Source organism: Pantherophis guttatus, chromosome 11 (genome assembly GCF_059756535.1).
Source record: "Pantherophis guttatus breed Tessera chromosome 11, ASM5975653v1, whole genome shotgun sequence".
Taxonomy (NCBI): Eukaryota; Metazoa; Chordata; class Lepidosauria; order Squamata; family Colubridae; genus Pantherophis; species Pantherophis guttatus.
In genome coordinates this window covers 4,837,826-4,859,265 of record NC_142073.1, presented here as the reverse complement: position 1 = coordinate 4,859,265, position 21,440 = coordinate 4,837,826, and the positions used below count along the sequence as shown (strand labels likewise).

The 21,440-nt window shown below is 43.7% G+C and overlaps 2 protein-coding genes across 16 annotated transcripts in view; one reads left to right on the top strand and one right to left on the bottom strand.

Annotated features, from left to right (window-relative positions):
- RPGRIP1L (RPGRIP1 like) overlaps positions 1-1,989 on the bottom strand; it is a 59,701-nt gene extending 57,712 nt beyond the window's left edge. For 6 of the 11 annotated variants that reach the window (XM_060682492.2, XM_060682496.2, XM_060682497.2 and 3 more), the window contains exons 1-2: positions 1,676-1,989; positions 334-449 (exon numbers count right to left, since the gene is read on the bottom strand). In XM_060682492.2, coding sequence (XP_060538475.2) covers positions 334-409 — 76 coding nt within the window. In that variant the 5' untranslated portion in view covers positions 410-449; positions 1,676-1,989. Of the gene's footprint in view, positions 1-333; positions 450-1,204; positions 1,566-1,671 lie in introns of all 11 variants that reach the window. The other 5 variants (XM_087876962.1, XM_087876964.1, XM_060682494.2 and 2 more) reach the window with 5 other exon arrangements.
- A 42-nt stretch (positions 1,990-2,031) lies between these two features.
- FTO (FTO alpha-ketoglutarate dependent dioxygenase) overlaps positions 2,032-21,440 on the top strand; it is a 173,600-nt gene continuing 154,191 nt past the window's right edge. For 4 of the 5 annotated variants that reach the window (XM_087876960.1, XM_087876959.1, XM_087876957.1 and 1 more), the window contains exon 1: positions 2,033-2,224. In XM_087876960.1, the coding sequence (XP_087733086.1) occupies positions 2,183-2,224 (42 nt within the window). In that variant the 5' untranslated portion in view covers positions 2,033-2,182. Of the gene's footprint in view, positions 2,225-21,440 lie in introns of all 5 variants that reach the window. The other variant, XM_087876958.1, reaches the window with a different exon arrangement.

Genomic DNA, 21,440 nt, shown 5'->3' with positions numbered 1-21,440 from the left:
TATCTACTTGCATTTGCAGGCTTTCAAACTGCTAGGTGGGCAGGAGCTGGAGCAAGGAACAGGAGCTCACCCCGTCGTGCGGCACTCAGGTCTTGAACCTGGGCTGCAGCTGACAAGCTCAGTGTCTTTAACCCGAGCCCTGGTGTGCCCGTAGCCCTCTGTAAGGATTTAATTACTATGATTGTAGTCAAACTGGAAGGAGGCTAAAGCTTGCTTCCTACCAAACAAAATAAATGATACTATATGTACCCTCAGAGATAATTTAGCAGAAGAACCTTTCTACCATACAAAGACATTCAGGAGTTAATCCGATTTCTAACCAGGGTGACAAACCTGAATGTCCTCCGAGGTTTAGACCTACGTCTCTCACTGGGAGATCTTCCGATGTTTCATCAGCTTCAGCGGACATGGCTGAGGTATAAACAGCAGGGCACTACGAATTTCCTGCTCTGTTTATAAAACAAATGACACAGAGAACAGAGCAAATTATGTTCAAGGAGAATATCTGTAGTTAGGGTTGAAATGAGGGATCCTTCGTCTCCACGTTTTTCAGGAAGAACACAAGGATGGGTGCAGATCTTACCTTGGGAGCCATGATCAGAAAAGACTCTTCTCCTGGACCCTGCCAGCAGTTACAACCTTTGTAGCATCCCCATTAACAGATTAACAGAGTTGGAAGGGACCCTGGAGGTCATCTAGTCCAACCACTCCCCAACCCCGCCTAAGCAGGAGACCCTACACCATTTCTGACAGAGGGCAGTCCAGTCGTGTGATCATAAAATTCAGAGGCTTGACAACTGACTCACATTTACGACAGGTAGTCCTCGTCTTACCACAGTTCGTTTAAGTGACTGTTCCAAGTTAGAGCGGCACTGAAAAAATGTGATTTATGACCATTTTTCGCAGTTGCATTTGTAGCGTCCCCAGGATCATGTGATCCAAATTCATCAATAACCAGTTGTCATTGACAACTGGTTCGTACTTATGACCGTTGCTGTGTCCGGGGTCATGTGATCCCCTTTTGCGACCTTTTGACAAGCAAAGTCAATTGGGGGGGGAACCAGATTTGCTTAACGACCATGTTTACTAACTTAACCATTGTAGTGATTCACTTAAGAACCAGTGGCAAGAAAGGTCTCTGTTACAGATTTCAGTTACAACGGCACTGAAAAAAAGCGACTCATGACCGTTTTTCCACACTTACGACCCTTGCGGCGGATATCCCCATGGTCACGTGATCAAAATTCAGACGCTCGGCATCCGACTCGTATTTATAACGGTTGCAGGGCGACCAAAGGGGGGGGGGGAAGCCAGATTCACTTAACGGCAGGGTTTTACGGACTTATCAGCTGCAGTGATTCAGTGCCAAAAAAAAATAAAAAATAAAAAATGTCCTCAAGCTTCAGCTTCACCAAGGTCTCACTTAGCAACCTGAAACGTCGGTCTCCATTGTGGTCATAAGTCGAGGACTGGCTGCGTACGTGCATAGGTGAATCTTGTCGTCTGCGGCATTTTATACACCTACCAGCTCAGAGGTTGCGTCCTTCTTTTTAATAATTCCGGATCTTTCAGAAAAAAAACATAAAGCATCCCCAGTCAGCCCCCATCAATCAATCAATCAATCAATCAATCAATCAATCAATCAATCAAATATATTCCTAGGAGAATCACCTACAGATGCGGCAGCCGATCTCTTTCCTCCGGGCCTGCATCTCCTCCTCCTCCTCCTGCCAGGCTCACAGAAGCCTTCCTCCTCCTCCTCCTCCTCTTCTTCTTCCTCCTGCTCCTCTTCCTCGCTGCGTCGCGTTCCCCCGTTAGCAACCGCCTCCGTTGCTACCCCCGACGTCACTTCCGCCCCAGGGCGCTGCTCCAAAGGAAGACGTGTCTCCTCTCTCCCTCCCCCCCCCGCTGCGCTGGCTTCTGGGAGTTGTATTTCTCCGGCACGGAATCCCTCGCTTTCCCGCCTGCGGGACGCTAACTACGCTCCCCCTCATCCCTCCCGCGTTTCCGGGATGGCACCGGAAGCCACGCGGGGCATCTCGGGAGTTGTAGTTCCAGTTGTAGTTCCAGACAAGGCTGAGCAACGCTGCCCAAGGAAGGCAGAAGAGGCTGTTTCTGAACAGTTGGAGGCTGGAAGCGAGTCGGGTTCTTTTGCACGTGGGAAAAGGCGGCCGAAAGGAGCATGAGGAGGACCCGAGCGGAGGAAAGAGAGAAGGAGGCGAAGGTAAAGAGCTTAGCCCAAAAAGCACACAGGCTCTGCGGGCTCTGCAGGTGCACTGGTCCCTTCAAAACTGAAAGTTTGATGCAAACCCAAGTTTGCAAATTCAGCGTGCAAAATTCTCGGCTTTTGCACAAAATCTCGGCTTTTGCAGAAAGAGAAGCAAACCTAGAAATTTGCCATTTAGTGAAAGAACCATGAACCAGCGGAACGACTTGCCACTAGAAGTCGTGGGATGCTCCCAACGCCAGAGTTTTTTTTTTTTTTCAGAAGAGATTGGACAACGGTTTGTCTGAAATGGTAACAGGTAGTCCCGGGTTTACAACAGTCCGTTTAGTGACCGCTCGAAGTTGCAACGGTACTGGAAAAAAAGTGACTTGGGGTCTTTTTTCACACTTACCGACCATTGCAGCATCCCTCACATGGTTTTACATTGGGATGCTTGGCAAACGATTCACATTTATGACGGGTGCAGTGTCCTGGAGTCATGTAATCTCCTTTTGGGACCTCCTGGCAAAAACGAAGTCAATGGGGAAACCAGCTTCACTTAAAAACATGTTACTAATTTAATAATTCCGGCGATTCGCTTAACAGCCGTGACAAGAAAAGCCATAAAACGGGGGCAAAACACACTGAACTGCAACGAATTTTGGGCTCAAAATTGTGGTCGTAAGTCAAAGACCACCTGTATCGTCACTGAAAGAAACATTTACGTTTTAATAAGCGATACAGTTAGTAAGACTGTGAGTTGTTAAGTGAATCTGGCTTCTCAATTGACTAGCAACGTTAGATTCACTTAACAGCCGTTACAAAAGGGGACCACGTAACGCCAGGACACTACCGCAGTCATAAATATGAGTCAGTTGCCAAGTCTTTGAATTTTGATCATGTGGCCATGGTTGTTATTTATAGTAGCTGCCTTGAGTTACGTATAAAATAAATGCAGGTCGGGTAACAAATCAAATATCAAATAAATAAATCACAGCAATGTGAAGAAAAATATCAACTCCTGAAGCTGTTGAAGGCAGATTTAAGTCTTTCAGATGCCAGGAAAAATACCTCATTCCTTCCCTGATATTTCTGGCTGCATTGCAAATAACAAACACATATCTAAGTTTTTCCCTTATTTTCTAAAAGAATACACTGTTTAACAGTGCAGCTCCACAGATAATTATTGGAAATACTTTGGCCTTTAATGTATTTTATTCTCTGGGCCAATTTGGGTAATGTTGCAATTGTTGTGAAGCATTCCAGCAAGAACTGTAACTTTGTCTTTCCATGTCCCGTAAACTGCAACAAGAAAGGCAAGTTTGCTTCTATTATTTCATTGTGTTTCATTTGTTTTCTTCAGAATTAAAGATTCACTGGGTTCCTGAGGGTTCCTGAGAGCTCCTCATTTAGAGGAAGTAATCAGTTGGATAGTGATTACAAGGTTGATTCATCACAACCTATAATGTTTCCATGAAGTTGTGTCAATGCAAGACAAGAGTTGGTTTTACAAGCCATAATTGATGGCCTGTAATGTGGAGGGAACTTTGCCAACCTCAAATTGTTCAGGAAACCGTTTCAGCAAATCATACTTTCAAATGAGGTGCTTCATCCGTGTGAATTATGGAGTATACAAGCATTTATTGCCCCATTAGATATGGAGTACTCAAATATTTGCATGGTCAATGATGAAGCGTCTAGAACAGTGTTTCCCAATCTTGAAGGTGGGGATTGAAGGTGAGGAGACTTCACCAGTTGAAGGTGAGGAGACTTCAACTCCCAGAATCCTCATCAATGACTATGGAATTCTGGGAGTTGAAGTCCATATACCTGGACATGGCCAAGGTTGGGAAACTCTTTTCTAGAAGTTCAAGGATAGGATTTCAGGTTTCACATCTCTGGAGTAGAACGTAGTCTTCCAAGTGGCTTCCTGGTTCTTCTGTGTAGGTGGATAGTCAAGGTTTTTTTACAAATTTAGACAATATCAGAACCATGTTATGTCACGGCTGAGGAACCTACTGTGCCTCAGGAATGAAGTTCTCTCTTGTTGGATTGGATGATGACATGATGCTTTGGAGGAGTAGAGTCACAATCTTGGATGCTCCTTCTGGGACCACTTTGGCCTTGATTTTTCACATTTCTAGTTCCACCTTCAGACCCTGGTGCGTCTGCAGCTTGCCATACTCCTTCCTGATGTTGCTGTCACTTGTCACGGCTACATCAATCATCACCGTTGTCGCCTGGTCCTTGTCTACTATTACAGTGTTTGTTTGATTACCCAGAATCGGCTTGTCTGTCTGGATCTACTGCGTTTCCCCGAAAATAAGAGCCTATCTTTTTTGAACCCTGAAATAAGCGCTTGGCCTTATTGCCATGCGCTCAAAAGCCCAATTGGACTTATTATCAGGGGATGTCTTATTTTCGGGTGTGTGTATGTAAAAAGTTAAAATCTCGGGTGTTTTCCCACGTCATTTAAAAGTCTGTTAGTTAAAATGCTTAAAATCCTGGCTAAGATCTCAGCTCAAAATCCTCCAAAATCCCAACAAAACACTTTGTAAGGTCTTTTAAAACTCTGGCTAAAATCCTAACCAACACTTTAAAGGCTTGGCAACGTTTCGACAAGCTCTCTACCTTGTCATCTTCTGGCCTTTACTATCAGTTTAGAAGTTGTGGGTCCTGCTTCATTATCCTAGCTGCATCCTGACTGCGAGTTAACAGCCCAGCTTACTTGAATCCGAGTAAGGGTATGGTTAGCTGATGAGAGCTAAATAGCTTGAAATAGATCAAATTGAGCCTTGATAGTACAGTGGTTTAGTGCACCCTGTTATTAATACAGCTGCCTGCAATTTCTGCTGGTTCGAATCTCTCCAAGGCTCAAGGTTGACTCAGCCTTCCATCCTTTCTAAGGTAGGTGAAATGAGGACCTAGTTTGTGGGGGCAATAAGCTGACTTTGTATAAAATATACAAAAGAATGAAGGCTATTGCTTAACGCATTGTAAGCCGCCCTGAGTCTCCGGAGAAGGGCGGCATATAAATCAAATTTAAAAAAAAAAAACTATACTAGTCTCCCTTTATTTCTTTATCAGCAAATATAAATTTGGTATAAAATGGTTTGTCGTGAATGCGACTGCTTGAGGGCTCCTGGATTGGAGCTGAAAGATGAAACGGAAGCAGTATGCTCCCTTCCATATTGGGGTAGACCAGGTGCTTCGATAGGAAAACACTTAATATATATATATGTATATGTACCCTGTTTCCCCGAAAATAAGACCCAACCAGAAAATAAGTTCTAGCATGATTTTTCAGAATGCTCGTAATACCCAAAATAAGCCCCAGTTAAGATTGTCAGCCAAACGGATGCATTTAGTACTGTATTCCCCCCAAAATAAGCCCTAACCAGAAAATAAGCCCTAATGCGTCTTTTGGAGCAAAAATTAATATATTTTCGGGAAAACACGGTGTGTGTATGTTACACATACACAAACACACATACTGCATGTGTTTGTGTGTGTGTGTGTATAAAAGTTAAAAACAAAAACTGTCTGCTCGGAAGAATCTAGGATGCTAACCCGTTGGCTCCCCCCCACTCCCAGCGCTATTACCGAGACAGCTCGCTGAGGAATAGCGCGCGTGGGGCGTAATGCATCACCTGTGGGTTGGAAACAATGCCCTGATTCAGGAGGGCGAGCCGATGAAAGGTAAGATGGAGAGCGTGGCAAATGCTCTCTGTTTTAAAATTCATCACGGCCCCGGATCGCCTGCTTCAGATTGCCCCAGCTGTTAACTCTGCAACCATTACAATAATGGCTTTTGTAAATGAAGGAGAACTAACACACACATATACACACACACACACACGTCCTTGATTACACCAGAGGGGTAATTTTCTCTTCATCGGTAATGGCAGCCCGAGTCTCGTATTGATCAGCCCATCAAGATACTAATCCTCTGTAAAATTACTTGTTATAACTGGAAATGTGTTAATCCAAGGCAGCCTGCGTCCCCCTGGCTCTCTGCTTGCTATTGAGCGCAGGCTGTTGAGATGGTTTATTTTTCATGATTTAAAACCCCCTGCCCTCGATTGGATCTTCCTTGGCGAAGAAGAGCCGCCGGCTGGACAGCCGCTTAATCTTTCGCACTTAGCCCAAGGAATGTCCTTCTGGTTTCTTTTCTTTCTTTTTTCCCCTCCTTTTTAAAATGGCCTTTTTAATTAAGGAGCGAGGTTTGTCTTACTGAGTTGTGTCCGGACTCAGATTTATTAAGCAGCTAAAATATAAACGGGAGGGAAACTTCTGCAGGGACGTATTTCCTGTGCTGTAAATAAGCTCAGGGATGTATCTAGCGAGTGCTTAAGCACCTGCCAATACAGGTAAGCCCTCTTATTTACAACCGCAATGGAGCCCAGAATTTCTTAGCCAGACCGTTGTTAAGTGAATTTGCCCCATTTTAGGACCTTTCTTGCCATGGTTGTTAAGTGAATCAGTGCAGTTTTGACTGAGTAACACGGACGTTAAACGAAGTTGGCTCCCCCATTGACTTTGCTTGTCACAAGGTCACAAATGGGGATCCGGTGACACCCCCCCACATCCCGCCGGATACTGCAACTGTCATAAATATGAGTCAGTGGCCAAGCGTCTGAATTTGGACCACCGGGGATGCTTCCACGGTCGTAAGTTTGGAAAACGGTCCTAAATCATTTTTTTTTTTTCAGTTGTAACTTGAAACAGTCACTGAGCAAACTGTACAAGCCTTGGAAGGGAGTGAAAGATCTTTTTCCTTGGTTCAAATATTGCTTGAAGGATTCTCAAATCAATGCGATAATAATCACAACTTTAAGAATATTGCGAGGGTCAGACAGCAGCGGCTTTTAATTTGTTACGTGAAAGTTTGCGGACTTGGTACAGGTAGTAAGCCTCAACTTGCAATCATTCTTTTAGGGACCGTTCAAAGTTACAACGGCCCTGAAAACAAGTGACTTATGACCGCTTTTCACCCTTACGACCATGGAAGCATCACGTGATCAAAATTTGGATGCTGGCATCTGATTGATATTTGATCCCCTTTTGCGACCTTCTGATAAGCAAAGTCAATGGGGGAGCCAGATTCTGTTAGGAATGGAATGGAGTGGAATAGAATGTAGAGTAGAGTAGAGTAGAGTAGAGTAGAGTAGAGTAGAGTAGAGTAGAGTAGAGTAGAGTAGAGTAGAGTAGAGTAGAGTAGAGTAGAGTAGAATTAGAATTAGAATTAGAATTAGAATTAGAATTAGAATAGAATAGAATAGAATAGAATAGAATAGAATAGAATAGAATAGAATAGAATAGAATAGAAGAATAGAGAATAGAAGAGAGAAGAGAGAAGAGAAAATAGATTTGAAGAGAGAATAGACTAGCATAGCATGGCATGGCATGGCATGGCATGGCATAGAATAGAATAACAGAATTGGAAGGGACCTTGGAGATCTTCTAGTCCAACCCCCTGCTGAAGCAGGAAACCCTACACCACTTCAGTCAAATGGTTGTCCAATCTCTTCTTAAAAACCTCCAGCGTTGGAGCATTCACAACTTCCGGAGGCAAGTTATTCCACTGATTAATTGTTCTAATCAGTGAAACTACTTTCCTCCGGAAGTTGTGAACTGCGGTAATTCCCTGTACAATTGTGGCAAGAAAAGTCGTAAAAGGGGGCAAAACTCACTTAACAACCGTCTTGCTTCTCGACGGACATTTTCAATTGTAAGTCAAGGACGACCTGTCTTCTTAGAGATGAAATCCTAAAAACAAAACAAAAAAAAAAACAGCCAGGGCATTGCATTGTGGAAAGTCACTCTTAACGCCGAGAGAATCCTAGTGTCTCTTTATTTGCCGCTTGTCTCGACGGTTTTATATAAGGTGATAAACTTCGCTTGATGCAGCTGCTGGGGTCACCTCTGCCCTCAACTAATCAAAGAGTTTAGCCGGAGGGAAGCATTTATTTCCCGGTTTCCATTATTATTGTTATTTTCATAGCCGTAAAAGAGGGTTACACACGCATTGTGTGTGTCTAAGGCTGCAGTGGTGAAACGAGGTATTGATCGGCTGCATTTGGCAATTTCTTCCCACCCGGCGTCGATATCATGTCGGCCTCTGACTACGCCGTGGTTGACCTCACAAATAGCTTCTTTACGTTCCCGTCGGAATTCAGATGATAAACTACGCGGAAAACCGAATCGATGGATGATTAGGAAGTTTGGAGCGCCAGATCGCGGCCCCGCGGCAAGCAGAAGTTCAGGGAACAGAGGGGAGAAAGGATGACTTCCTGCATAGAGACGTAAACAGTGGCAATCCTCGACCTAACGACCAAAACCGAGTCCGTAACTTCTTTCCCTAAGCGAGACAGTTGTTCAGTGAGTTTTGCCTTGTTTTACGACCTTTCCACCATCGTTAAGCGAATCACTGTAGGTGGTAAGGAAGGAACACGATTGTTTGGTGAATCTGGCTCCTCCATTGACTTTGCTTATTAGAAAAGGGGATCATGTGCAGCGGTGGGTTTCAGAAATGCTTACCACCGGTTCGCCGTGCGCGTGCATGCTCGCTTCGCGTGTGCATGCACTTTCCACCGATGCGCCTGGCCTTCCGTGCATACGCTTTGCTCTCATGCGTGTCTTCTGTGGCTAAATAGGACGGCATTAGTCGACCGTACAGGTTCGTCTGAACCGGTACGAACCGGCAGTATACCACCTCTGATCACGTGACCTTGGGACACTGCAACCATCATAAATACGAGTCAGTCGGCAAGCGTCTGAATTTATTTATTTATTTATTATTTTATTATTCGAATTTCTATATTTGGATTATTTGACCATGGGGATGCGGCCACGGTCATACAATAAGTGTAAAAAACGGCCGTCAATCAGTGGTGGGTCGCTCCCGGTTTTGTCCGGTTCTATAGAACCGGTAGTAAAACTGGCGGGAGGCTCCGCCCACCCGCCACGACGTCATCATGGGTGATCTGTGCATGTGGAACCAGTAGTAAAGATAAGTAGGACCCACCCCTGCTGTCGATCCCTTTTTTCAGTGCCATTGCAACTTCGAACGGCGACTAAACGAACCGTTGTAAGACAAGGACTACTAGTTAATTCTTCTCTCTATCTGTGCTGTTCGCTTGGAAGCCGGTGAAGGTTTACTGTTCGATGTTGGCATCGAAACATTATTAGCCCAGGATTGATATGAGGGGTGGAACTGGCGTTTATTTTAACAAATGAAGGTTTTCCCAGTCTCTCCATCCCCGAAGTATTTTATATGTTAATGTTATGTTCTAAAATAAATAAATAAACACAGCCCAGCTAAATGAGCTCGCTTCATTTAAATCTAAACAAATGTCCCAGCCTTTCCTGTGCTAACCCGCCTTTAAAAATAAGGGACACGTGTGATATGCAGAAGAGGGCGAATTGGTGCAGGATCGTGCAAGGTGCGGTGGGCCCCCCGAAACTATCATTCTTTTTGGAAATCATGCTTGGAAACAGTTAAATATTGTTGCTGTGACAGTATGTAATTGAAGTGATTAGACTGGTTGTTTTTTTTTAAGCAGCATGGTGCAAAATATTGTTTTCCTTCGGTAATAAATAAGATTGTCAGCTAATCTGTCCTGGTGTTGAGTCCTGGTAATTTGGCTTTCTTTCTCTCTTTCTTTCTCTCTTTCTTTCTCTCTCTCTCTTTCTTTCTTTCCTTCCTTCATTCCTTCCTCTTCCTTCCTCCCTTCCTCCCTTCCTTTCCTTTCTTTCTCTCTCTTTCTGTCTTTCTTTCTTTCCTTCCTTTCTTTCCTTCCTTCCTTTCCTTTCTCTCTCTCTCTCTCTCTTTCCTTTCTTTTTTTCTCTCTCTCTTTCTTTCTTTCCTTTCTTTCTTTCCTTTCTCTCTCTCTCTCTCTCTCTCTTTCTCTCTTTCTCTCTCTTTCTCTTTCTCTCTCTCTCTCTTTCTCTTTCTTTCTTTCTCCCCGCCCCCGCCCCCCCATAGAACTTGTCCATGCAAAGGAACATTCCTTCATTTTAGAGCTATGCATGAAACTAAATCCCCATTCCTGGGGGAAGAATATTGCAAAATCTCCATTCCCACCCACCCCACTCTGGGACCAGTCAGAGGTGGTATTTGCAGTTTCTCCAAACTACTCAAAATTTCCGCTACCAGTTCTCCAGAACCTGCTGGATTTCACCCCTGCCCGTGGGCCAGATCTAAGGACCACGCGGGCCAAATCCGGGCCCCCCAGGCCTTGAATTGGACACCTCTGCCTTATACTAAGCTTTTTTTTCTCCCAAGGATCTTTGCTTTTACTTTGGTTTTCAGGAGCTAATAGCCAAATGTCTTTGCTCCTTAAAATGCAGGCTAAAACCCCTCAAGGGGACTCGGGTTTTTATCTTCCTCTTTCTCCGAGTTGCAGAGATGTCAACATGTGTGATAAGACGATGATCTGCTCCCTTCTTTGATAAAAATAAAATGACCTCTCTACCGTGTGATGGAACCGCCCGAGGCTGTCTTAACTTTTTACTATCTCTCTGTGTGTTTTCTTATAAATGAAACAAAGGCAGAGAAGCCCAGGATATTTCTACTTACTGTAGTGTTTTTTTTTCCCCTTCTTCTTCTTCTTTACATTTCTGACTGTGGATAAAATAGACCTGTGGGTAAAATACAAGACATCAGCATTGTGGTGTCAAATGGGACATCGGCAACAAAAATACGTTTTGCGGTCTGAATTCTTGCTATCCAAAGAGATATAGTGGAGAATTTATATCTCTTCACCCCCCCTGGGGCAGAGGTTCAAAATTTCCAGTTAACCCCTTTTTCTTCACTTTTGTGTGTTTCTGGCGTGGAAAAAAAAAATACTTGGACTTTCCTAAGTAAAGAAACGGACACTTCCTGTTTATTAATGGCTTAGGCCTGGGGTATTTGGCGGATCACCTGCGGCCAGCAACAGCTCCCCATCGCCCCGTGCGCTCACATAGAGAGGGCCTACTTGGGGTCCCGTCGGCCAAACAATATTGGCTGACGGCCCCTAGGGAGCGAGCCTTCTCTGTGGGCGCACCTATCCTCTGGAAACAGCTCCCCTTGGAGCTCCGGGTAGCCCCCGACCTTCGCTCCTTCCGCCGGGACCTTAAAACATGGCTGTTTCGCCAAGCTGGCCTGGACTGAATGGGGTTTTAATGGGAATTTTAGTTTTATTGTTGAATTTTAATTGGACTTGTTGTTGTTTATTGCTGTGAGCTGCCCTAAGTCCTTGTGGAGAAAGGGCGGCATATAAGTCCGATAATAAATTAAATTAAGGATGCAGATGTTTACAAATGAAGGGTTTTTTTTACACACCGGTTGCCAAGCGCACGAATTTTGATCACGAGTCCCTGGGGATGCTACTACGGTCATCAGTGTGAGTCGCCGATCCCTTTTTTTCAGTGCCGTTATAACTTCAAACAGTCACTAAACGAACGGTGCCTATATCCAATGCAAATCCGATATTACTGTACTGTTTTTCTTACAAAAAAAGATTTGGACAAATTGGATTTGAGGTGGGATTTCAGATCTGCTCAATGATACGGACTTTTTTTAATTGGTCGAGAAGTCAAACCACCTGAAATCTGTCCTAAGAATGGAAGCATCCGGATAAATCAATTTATTCAATCAAAGCTCCTCCTACCCCAATGTCAAACGTTGAGTTAGTTAGTTTACTTTATTGTCATTGCACCTCATACAACGAAATTAAATGCCGTCTTCAGTTATACATTATAACTATATAAATAAAACACAAACACACGTCCTTCATATTCCATACGCTTGAATTGAAAACCCCTGATATCACATTAATATTGCACTATACAGTAGAATTCAATATAGTTACCGCTCTGGGATAGAAGCTGTTTTTCAGCCTATTTGTCCTTGTTTTTATTGTCCTGTACCGTCTGCCAGATGGTAATAGTTCAAAAACAAAAAAGAGTGGCCAGGATGAGATGGATCTTTAAGGATGTTTTCAACTTTCTTAAGGCAGTGGGAACTATAAAGCTCTTCCAAGGAGGGGAGAGGGCAAATAATGATCCTCTAGGCCAGAGGTTGGTACCCTCAAACCCTCAAAGAGCCACAAAGGTTGTAACCGGAAGCCCCCCATTCAATTCTGGAGCTCACCGGAAGTCCGGTTCCCCCACCATAGCGTCTCTTCCTAGTGCGGTGTCCTTTTTCCTCTACCTGTCCTAACCAAAAGCCCTATCAATTGTGGAGCCGACTGCATTAAACCCGCTCATAGAGTCTCCTCCTGACACGCCATGTTCCCTCCTGCATCTGGAAGCTCCTCTCAAAATAGTGGCACCGATCAGCAACAGGGAGCCGCAGCAAAGGAATGAAAGAGCCACATGCGGCTCCAGAGCTGCAGGTTGCTGACCCCTGCTCTAGGCAGTGATGTTAACCCTCTGGAGCGCTGTCCTATCTGCCACTGTGCAAACCATACATAGGCGCAGGAAGTTGAAATACTCTCTATAGTGTAGCGGTAGAAGGTCACCAGCAGTTTTTCATTCAGTTGTTGTTTCCTGAGAAGTCTCAGGTAGTATAATCTCTGCTTGGCCACTTTTGACCAGTGTTGCAATGTGAGCTCCCCAGATCAGGTCCTCTTTTTATGATAACATATCAGCAGACATTTGGAAAAGTCTCCAAAGAAATATCTTCCCACCGACACATCTTGCTGCAGAACTCGTAACCCTCGAAATAAATTTGGCATCGTTGTCGAATTAGATGATTGTTGGACCTCACATCAAGCAGGGCCATAAATTTAGGGATTTGCTGAGAGCAGAAATTCACAACCTCCACACAGTGGAACAAGTTGCAGCGCGAGAGACCGCCAAGTACCGAAATCCAAGGCCCCCATGTAGAAACCAGCGCGGGAATTAAATTCTTGGCCTTTTCCGCCACTGTTTCAAAGTCGCCAGAAATTTGGCCGTCCTCGAGATGGGGAGACATCTGTGTGACATTTACAAAATAGTTCTGCCTAGTTTGAGAATTGCTGGTTGACAGCCTCACCAGCTCCATTTGTTGCAATAATAGACAGCGAGTAATACTTCCTTCTTTGTGACCTGAAATATTCAAATTACGAGCAACACTTTGTGGCAGAAGAGCGAGCCAGTGATATACTACAGGTTCGGCTCAGTTGTATGTTTTCCGCCCTAAAATGTAATTTTCTCTGGCTGCAGTTTTGTTTTGGAAACCTATCTTTGGTTGATGCTGCTTCTGTCCCCAATTTGTGTTATTTAATTGCCGTTATGAGATCGCCTCTAGGGTTATCCTATCGGTTATTGTATTTTATTTTATATTTTATTTTATTTATTCAGCGTGTGGCATCTGCAAAACGCATGCAGTCACTGATATACGGGTAGTCCTCGACTTAACAGCCACAATTGTGCCCAAAATTCCTGTGGTTAAGTGAGGTATTGGTTAAGTGAGTTTTGCCCCATTGTACGACCTCTCTTGCCACACTTGTTAAGTGAATCGCTGCGGTTATTATGGTTATTATAGTCATATGGTTGTTATGTGAATCTGACTTCCTCCTTGACTTTGGTCACAAAAGGAGATCACGCGATCCCAGGACGCTGCAACCGTCATAAACATGAGTCAGTTGCCAAAGCATCTGAATTTCGATCACGTGACCACGGGGATGCTGCAACGTCGTTAGTGTGAAAACGGTCGTAAGTCACTTTTTTTCGGTGCCGAACGATCCTAAACAAACTGTTGTATCTGAATAGCCCTCGCTCTGAAATGACAACTGGCAGGTGTGCAGGAAAAGGAACTGGTTTCTTTAACCAGTCCAGAAATTTAACAGATTAACAGAGTTGGAAGGGACCTTGTAGGTCATCTAGTCCAACCCCCTGCCCAAGGAGGAGACCCTACACCATTTCTGACAAATGGTAGTCCAGTCTCTTCTTGAAGGCCTCCAGTGATGAAGCTCCCACAACTTCCAAAGGCAACTTCTGTTCCATGGGTTGATTATTCTCACTGTCAGAAAATTCCTCCTTATTTCTAGGTTGAATCTCTCCTTGATCACCTTCCATCCATTATTCCTTGTCTGGCCTTTGGTGCTTTGGAAAATAGCTTGACCCCCTCTCCTCTCTGTGGCAGCCCTTCAAATATTGGAAGACGGCTATCCTGTCTCCCCTGGTCCTTCTCTTCACTAGACTAGTCATACCGAGTAGTTGCAAATGTTCTTCATAAGTTTTAGCTTCCAGTCCCCTAATGATTTGGTTGCTGTCAAGGACTGCCTGTAATGGAACCCTTCTCCTGCAATCCATTGCTATTTTGGTGGCATTCTGTGCATCTTGGTTTGGTGAATCCATGCAATTTATTGAACACGACTTCAATAAATTGGAACTCTTACTTAGAACAAAGAATAACAGAGTTGGAAGGGACCTGGGAGATCTTCTAGTCCAACCCCCTGCTCAAGCAGGAGACCGTGTACCATTTCAGATACATGGTAGTCCAATCTCTTCTTGAAAGCTTCCAGTGATGAAGCTCTCACAACTTCCAAAGGCAACTTCTGTTCCATGGGTTGATTGTTCTCACTGTCAGAAAATTCCTCCTTATTTCTAGGGTTGAATCTCTCCTTGGTCAGTTTCCATCCATTATTCCTTGTCTGGCTTTTGGGTGCTTCGGAAAATAGCTTGACCCCCTCCTCTCTGTGGCAGCCCCTCAAATATTGGTACACTGCTATCTGTTTCCCCTGGTCCTTCTCTTCACTAGACTAGCCATGCCCAGTTCCTGTAAATTCAGTTTCTTTTTAGCAGAGGCCTTTTTCATTCCTACGTTTTAGGTCGGTCAATGTCTGGATGTGTTAACATAACCTTTCGGAGCATTGACTGACAGCTGCTGTGACTGTCATTGAGCTTGCAAATGGTGTACATCACATCTGCAGCTTTCCTACAGCAGAAAAGGTCCTGGACATGGAACGTGCATCTTCTTGTAACTTGAAATAAACATTCATTCACCCAAGGCTGCAAAGGCTATGCAAAGAATCCCTGTCTGACATCTTTCCTTTTTTCCCCCAAAGAAAGAGTAGACAGGGCAAACATAGAAATACTACAAACCCCCAACCAATCAGAACACACCTCCACCCAATCAGAACACAGCCAAGCTCCCACCCAATCAGTTCACATCCCCATTGGCAGTTAAAAGGAGGAAACAGCTGCGATCACACACATTGCTCCTAGAAGCACGAAGCCGAAAACACCAGCCTGAAGATGACGCATGAGACTTCGTCGAAACGTTGCCAAGACACCTCCAATTTTATGCGGGAGAAAACCCGAATAACCAAAGACCTACATACAAACACCCGCGAAAACCTCAGAAAACAAATATATATATTTGTGGATGTGATTCTACTGAGCTGGGGCTGCAGAAAAACCTTGGTTATGTAGGGAAAACCTGGCTAGAGGAAAAACATACATGTATGTATGTATGTATGTATGTATGTATGTATGTATATATATTTCTTTTTCATAGGCTTTTATGTGCATATTCTTTCTAGCCAGGTTTTACCTATGTAAGTTAAGATGTTCTACAGCCCTGGTTCTGTGAAATCTCTCTGGGAGAGAGCAACACAGAGTTGCTGCTTGTCAGCTAGAAATAAAAAGCCCAGAAACCTGTGAATGAGATTTCACAGAACCAGGGCTGTAGAACATCTTAACTTACGTAGGTAAAACCTGGCTAGAAAGAATATGCATATATATATATGTATATATGTATATATGTATATATGTATATATGTATATATGTATATATGTATATATGTATATATGTATATATGTATATATGTATATATGTATATATGTATATAGCGTATGTACACACATATACATACAGAGAGAGAGAGAGAGAGAGTACACACACATATAGCTTTAATACAGTGGTGAAAAATGGCAGGTTAGTTTCTTTCCAATATATAAAGAGCCTGATTATAAAGTAGATAGATGGTTACAGTTATCGCCTCAGCTCTTTCATTATTACTCAATACGTCTCTTGGAAATTTCCTCATTTGCAAATGTTCTTGAGTAATAGAGAGGATTATGCTCTCTGCCCGCCCCATTTGCTTTGCTTCAGAGGCTATTCTGCTATTCAGCAGCCTCCATTCCCCCCATGCCTTCATGTTAATACGATCATTGCCTTTATATATGCAGGTTTTATAATGCAGCAAATGGCAACATTTGTGTAATGCTTAAATTTCCACCGGAAGGGATAAATAGAACCGGCGTTCAGCTGGTAATGAATTCAGCTTAGGGAGCATCTGGAAAGTGAAAAGAGGCTTGTTCCAGACCAAGGAAGCATCGTATCCCTACAGTGGTATGGCTTTGTATGAATAAGTGAAATTGATCCAAAATCACATAATTGAGCAAGATATATCCCTCCCTCCCTCTTTCTCTTTCTCTGTCTCCTTCTTTCTCTCCCAAACTCTCCCTCTCCCTCCCTCCCTCCCTCCCTCCCTCTCTCTCTCCACTCTGTACACTTGATTTCTTGAAAAAGCAAAATATATTGTTCCTGTCTGTGGCCAAAGAGATGGTGTGGAATGAAGGGTGTATGGATACTCTGAAGACTGAAATCTGCATAATACGTAACGTGGGTGATAAATCTAAACTGTGGCAGACTATTATTCCATTTTACTTTCTCTGGGAAGAAAGGAAGGAAGGAAGGAAATAAGAAAGGAAGGAAGATCAGAGGGAAGGTAGAAAGACAGGGAAAGAAGGAAGGAGGACAAGGAAGGAAAGGAAGGAAGGAAAAAAGCAAGGGCCACTTTTCAAGGTGCCTTTTCAGATGCTATCTATTATGAGATCAAAGATGTTTGCCCTTTGCACGCTTCTTTTCATCCACCTGACTTTGCCAATTGGTCAAATCTACTTACAGAAATCTTGCTATTCTTGCAGATCAAAATAGTGATTCCAGTAATCTAAGGTTTGCCCAAACGTGGGCAAGCTTGTTCATGGCCATGTTACTAGTCGACTGTTCTTATTGCGAGTTTGGAGAGAAAAGTTATGCCCGTATTAAAGTAGAAGGACTTTTCATAAAATCTTAGCGTGACCTGCCAAAGACATGCTCACATTCATATCTGTACAAAATAGAGTAATAGAAGCAGATAATAGGACCCATTAGAGTTCAGTTTAATAAGCCACAACAGCTGGTTTTCCACAACACACTATAACCAAACCCAGCAATATCCTAGGGAAAAAATGTGACCTCAATCCCAACGTTAAAATTAATTCCATCTCTTCTTTTGCATGCAATGGTGGGATTCAGCCAATTCGCACCTATTCGGGCAAACTGGTTGTTAACTTTATAAGCAGTTTGGAGAACTGGTTGTTGGGAAAAAATCTTACTTTGTTTTTTTCCACTTTACAGGGCTAATCCTGTAAGGAAGGCAGGAAGGAAACATTCTGGTGTTATTTCTAGCCTAATCTTTATTGCCCTGCTTACAGAAACTGCCTCTCTGGTTAACCCTTATTACATTGTAACAGCTCAGGCGAAGCGTCCATCAACCTAAGTGACGTTGAATTGACCATGCCCACATGGTCACATGACCACCGAGCCACGCCTACCCAGCTAGTCATTAGGGCAGAGAACCGGTTGTTAAATTATTTGACTCCCACCACTGATCTGGGGAATATGTTCTCTGCTCCAGACTACATCTTTGTCCATTCTCTTGTACGTCCTTGTACGTACTTCCTTTAATTTCTGTCTTAGCCTCTGTAGACGAAGAACAGGATAGGGGAATTGAAAATGGGTGTCTTTCTTTGCAACACATCATCCAAAAAGGTGTTTTGGATCAACTAAAAAAATAATTTAAAAAACCAGGGAAATTTTAGCACCTTTTTTCCACAACAGCGAGAGAAAAAGTCACCTTATTTTGCATCGCCTTCTGCATCTTGAGCTTAAAAAAAAAGACACTTTAAAAAAAAAAGGAACGGTATTGTAAACAGTAGCTTGCCGTAAGCAAGGAAAGAGGCATTTGATGTCATCTCTGCCATTTTCTTGGTGTGTCTCAGCCTTTCTTAGAGTTTGTCTACCAGTTGTTCTCTTCAGTGCTTTTTCCTCCCTCCTGATTTCTGCTTACTGTAGCAAAATCACATCAAACGCAAAGCTAACAACACACTGTCAGGCTGTTGGTTTCTTTTTTTTTCCAAAAGGACGTCAAGAGACAGGAGCAGAAAGATCTGGTGTGCTAATAGGCAAACTCGTGCGAGCGACCTGGTCCACTGACAGATTTCCTCTTTGTTGTCTCTGCCGACCCACTTTCTGCTAGTGATTTGTGACATATTTTTTCGAGAGATCAAATACATCGCTGACACCTGATTGCATTGTAGTGCTTGTTTACCGGTGCAATTTCTTCCTTCCTTCCTTTCTTTTTTTTTTGAAGGACCTTGAGACGAGATGGAATATTTTAACTTGAAATAATTAAATTTGCATCCTGGATTGTGTGACAGGTGTTTCTTTACACAGATACTCAGCAGAACGTCTTCTCCGTAATGGGCCTTCAAGGCACCGAAAGAAAATTGAGGGTGTTGCGAGATAGTTACCTTCCCGCTTTCGTTATCTGCCGTTTGAGGTTCATCAAATGGTGTTGTCATCACAGGATAGGTGTGAACTTCCCAAAAGTATTTGGCTGGCTACTAGGGGAAATCTTGGGCTGTTTCAGTGAACCGGTTGTCTGTGATCAACAACATCCTGGGCTACCGTTTCCATAATGACGTCTAGTTTTGATGGCGTTTGTATATCACAGATGTGGAGACAAGTTTACGCTCCTGTTTCGGTTGCCATGATACAAAAAAGATGCTCTGACATGAGAAAGAGCACAGAGAGGAGTAACAAAGATGATTAGGGGACTGGAGACTAAAACATATGAAGGAACAAAGGGAGAAGGGGACAGCAGAGGATCAGATGGTTAGATAGTGTCATTGATGCAATGAACATGAATTTGAGGAAACTTCGGGAGATGGTGGAAGAGAGGGGCAGTTGGCATCAGAGGTGGTATTCAGCCGGTTCAGACCGGTTCGGGTGAACCGGCCCACCTGCTCCGGCTCTAACCTGTCTTATCTAGGCATGTTTTTGACGCCGGGTGCATGCGCGGAAGATGTGTGAGTGAGCAAAGCCCATGCATGGAAGGCCAGGCACATGCACGGATGGCGTGCGCAAAGCGAGTGTGCGCGCACGGGGCAAACCAGTGGTAAAAGTAAGTGAAACCCACCCCTGGCTGGCATTCTATGGTCCATGTGGTCGTGAGGAGTTGGTCATCTTTTAGCGAATGAACAACAATTCTGCCACCATGTTTCAAGACAGATTATGGCCTGAGATATATTTTGGCATCTCTTAATTTCAGTGAGGGACGCGGGGAGAATATCACGCTCCAAAATGTCCAGGGATGGTCCTTTTAGACGCTGAAATGCAAAACAAGCAGGAGATGGATCTTTCCTAACCTACCTTTATCATCTGCCGTGTATAACATAGGCTGGACGGAGTAATTCTTTGCAGCCCAGTGACTACACGCAAGATTAATAGGACTATAATCGTGGTCTCACCCAACTGGCCCTTGCGTTTATTCCTTGTTTATCGTTCTCTCCTCTCTCTGTCACCTTTGGGCTACCACAAAATGTAATTTATGTTTAGCATTGCCAGGTTGGAGACGAAGGGTTAGTGCTCAATGAGGGATGTCCGTGATGATGAGTAGGGAGGTGTAGGAAATCTTACACGGGGATGGGTGGGAGATGACTAATAAAACATCTCCTTTCAAGACGTAGCCATTTGAAAAGCACAGAAGGACGCTGCTCGTTCACAGCAGTTTCAAGAGAGCTGCCAAGGATACACTCATTGTTCAGCCTGCGAAGTAACACTTCAGCCAACTGAAGGCTTTGGCTAATGGCTTTTTCTTTTTTGGCTCGGACAAAGGATTAGCAAAGCTACGAAGGTGAAGGCATCTTGCAGTGAATATTAATAACGGGGATTAAATGGAATTTATTGCAGCTAATAGTTGGAAATGTCTACATCAGGGGTGTCCAACCATGGCAACTTTAAGACCTGTGGACTTCAATTCCCAGAATTCCCCAGCCAACACATCTGGCTGGAGAATTCTGAGAGTTGAAGTCCGCAGTTACTTAAAGTTGCCAAGGGTGGGATGCCCCCCGATCTACAGTCTACATTTTACTTGTGCGTTTTCTGAAACCGTTAGGTTGGTCTTTATGGGAATGGCGGAGCGGTGGACCTGATGGACATTTTGACTAATTTAACAGCGCTTCTGTATTGTCCGAGATGGTTTAAGAGAAAGATGTTCCCTTAGAGAAAGAAAGTTCTTCTAATCTAATAGACCATTATTTGGTGTGGAAATAATGATGATCCAAGATTTTCAGAGGTTCATATGCTGATTTAATTAAGAGTATGATTAAAATTGGATTTTAAATCAGTTTCTCCACCATAACATCTTTCTTTAGAGGTAGTACAAGATCAGAAGATGTGGAAAGACCTGGCCTGTGGAATCACCAAGAATTGGGAATGACTGAAGGGATCTCCTCCCCGTTGTCGTCGTCCTCCTCCTCCTCCTCCTCCTCCTCCTCCTCCTCCTCCTCCTCCTCCTCCTCCTCCTCCTCCTCCTCCTCCTCTCAGATTTTAGCCCCAGAAATCTTAAGTTCAGACTCTGGAGATCTCCAGACATGTTATAAAGCAACAAGGATTCTGACAGTTGTAGTAAAACTACTCAGGATGGCTACAACCTCACAATTGTTTAAGTACTCTGAACTTCTTGGCAGGAAGGAAAACCACTACCTCCACATTTGAAATGAATCCGTGTCAACTTTGCTAAAGATGGACATTTCTGTAGCACGGTACCTCATCGTAGTAGAACCATTACCTTTTCTTTCATCAGCAAGACTTGTTGGACACTTTCCTGCAATCTGCAGTTACGGTGTTGCAAGGAACGGGACTGGCCTTACGCACAGAGCCCTTTCATCAATTATGGAACTTCAAAAGAACTTAAGAGAGAAAGCTAGAATTTTTGTGCGACTGGAAAAAATGTGTTTGTTCCTCTGGTGCATCTAAGAGACTAGAGAAGAGATGCTTGATCAGACAATGTGAGCACTGAGTGAAGGACAGTATTAACACTAAATATTTACACCCTGAGCAAGTTCTTGGCAGGAGTTGGGGTGCTTGTTGTTAAGTTGAACAGCGTTCAGATGCAGCGCAGTTGGTTTGGAGTTTTGTGTGTGTGTG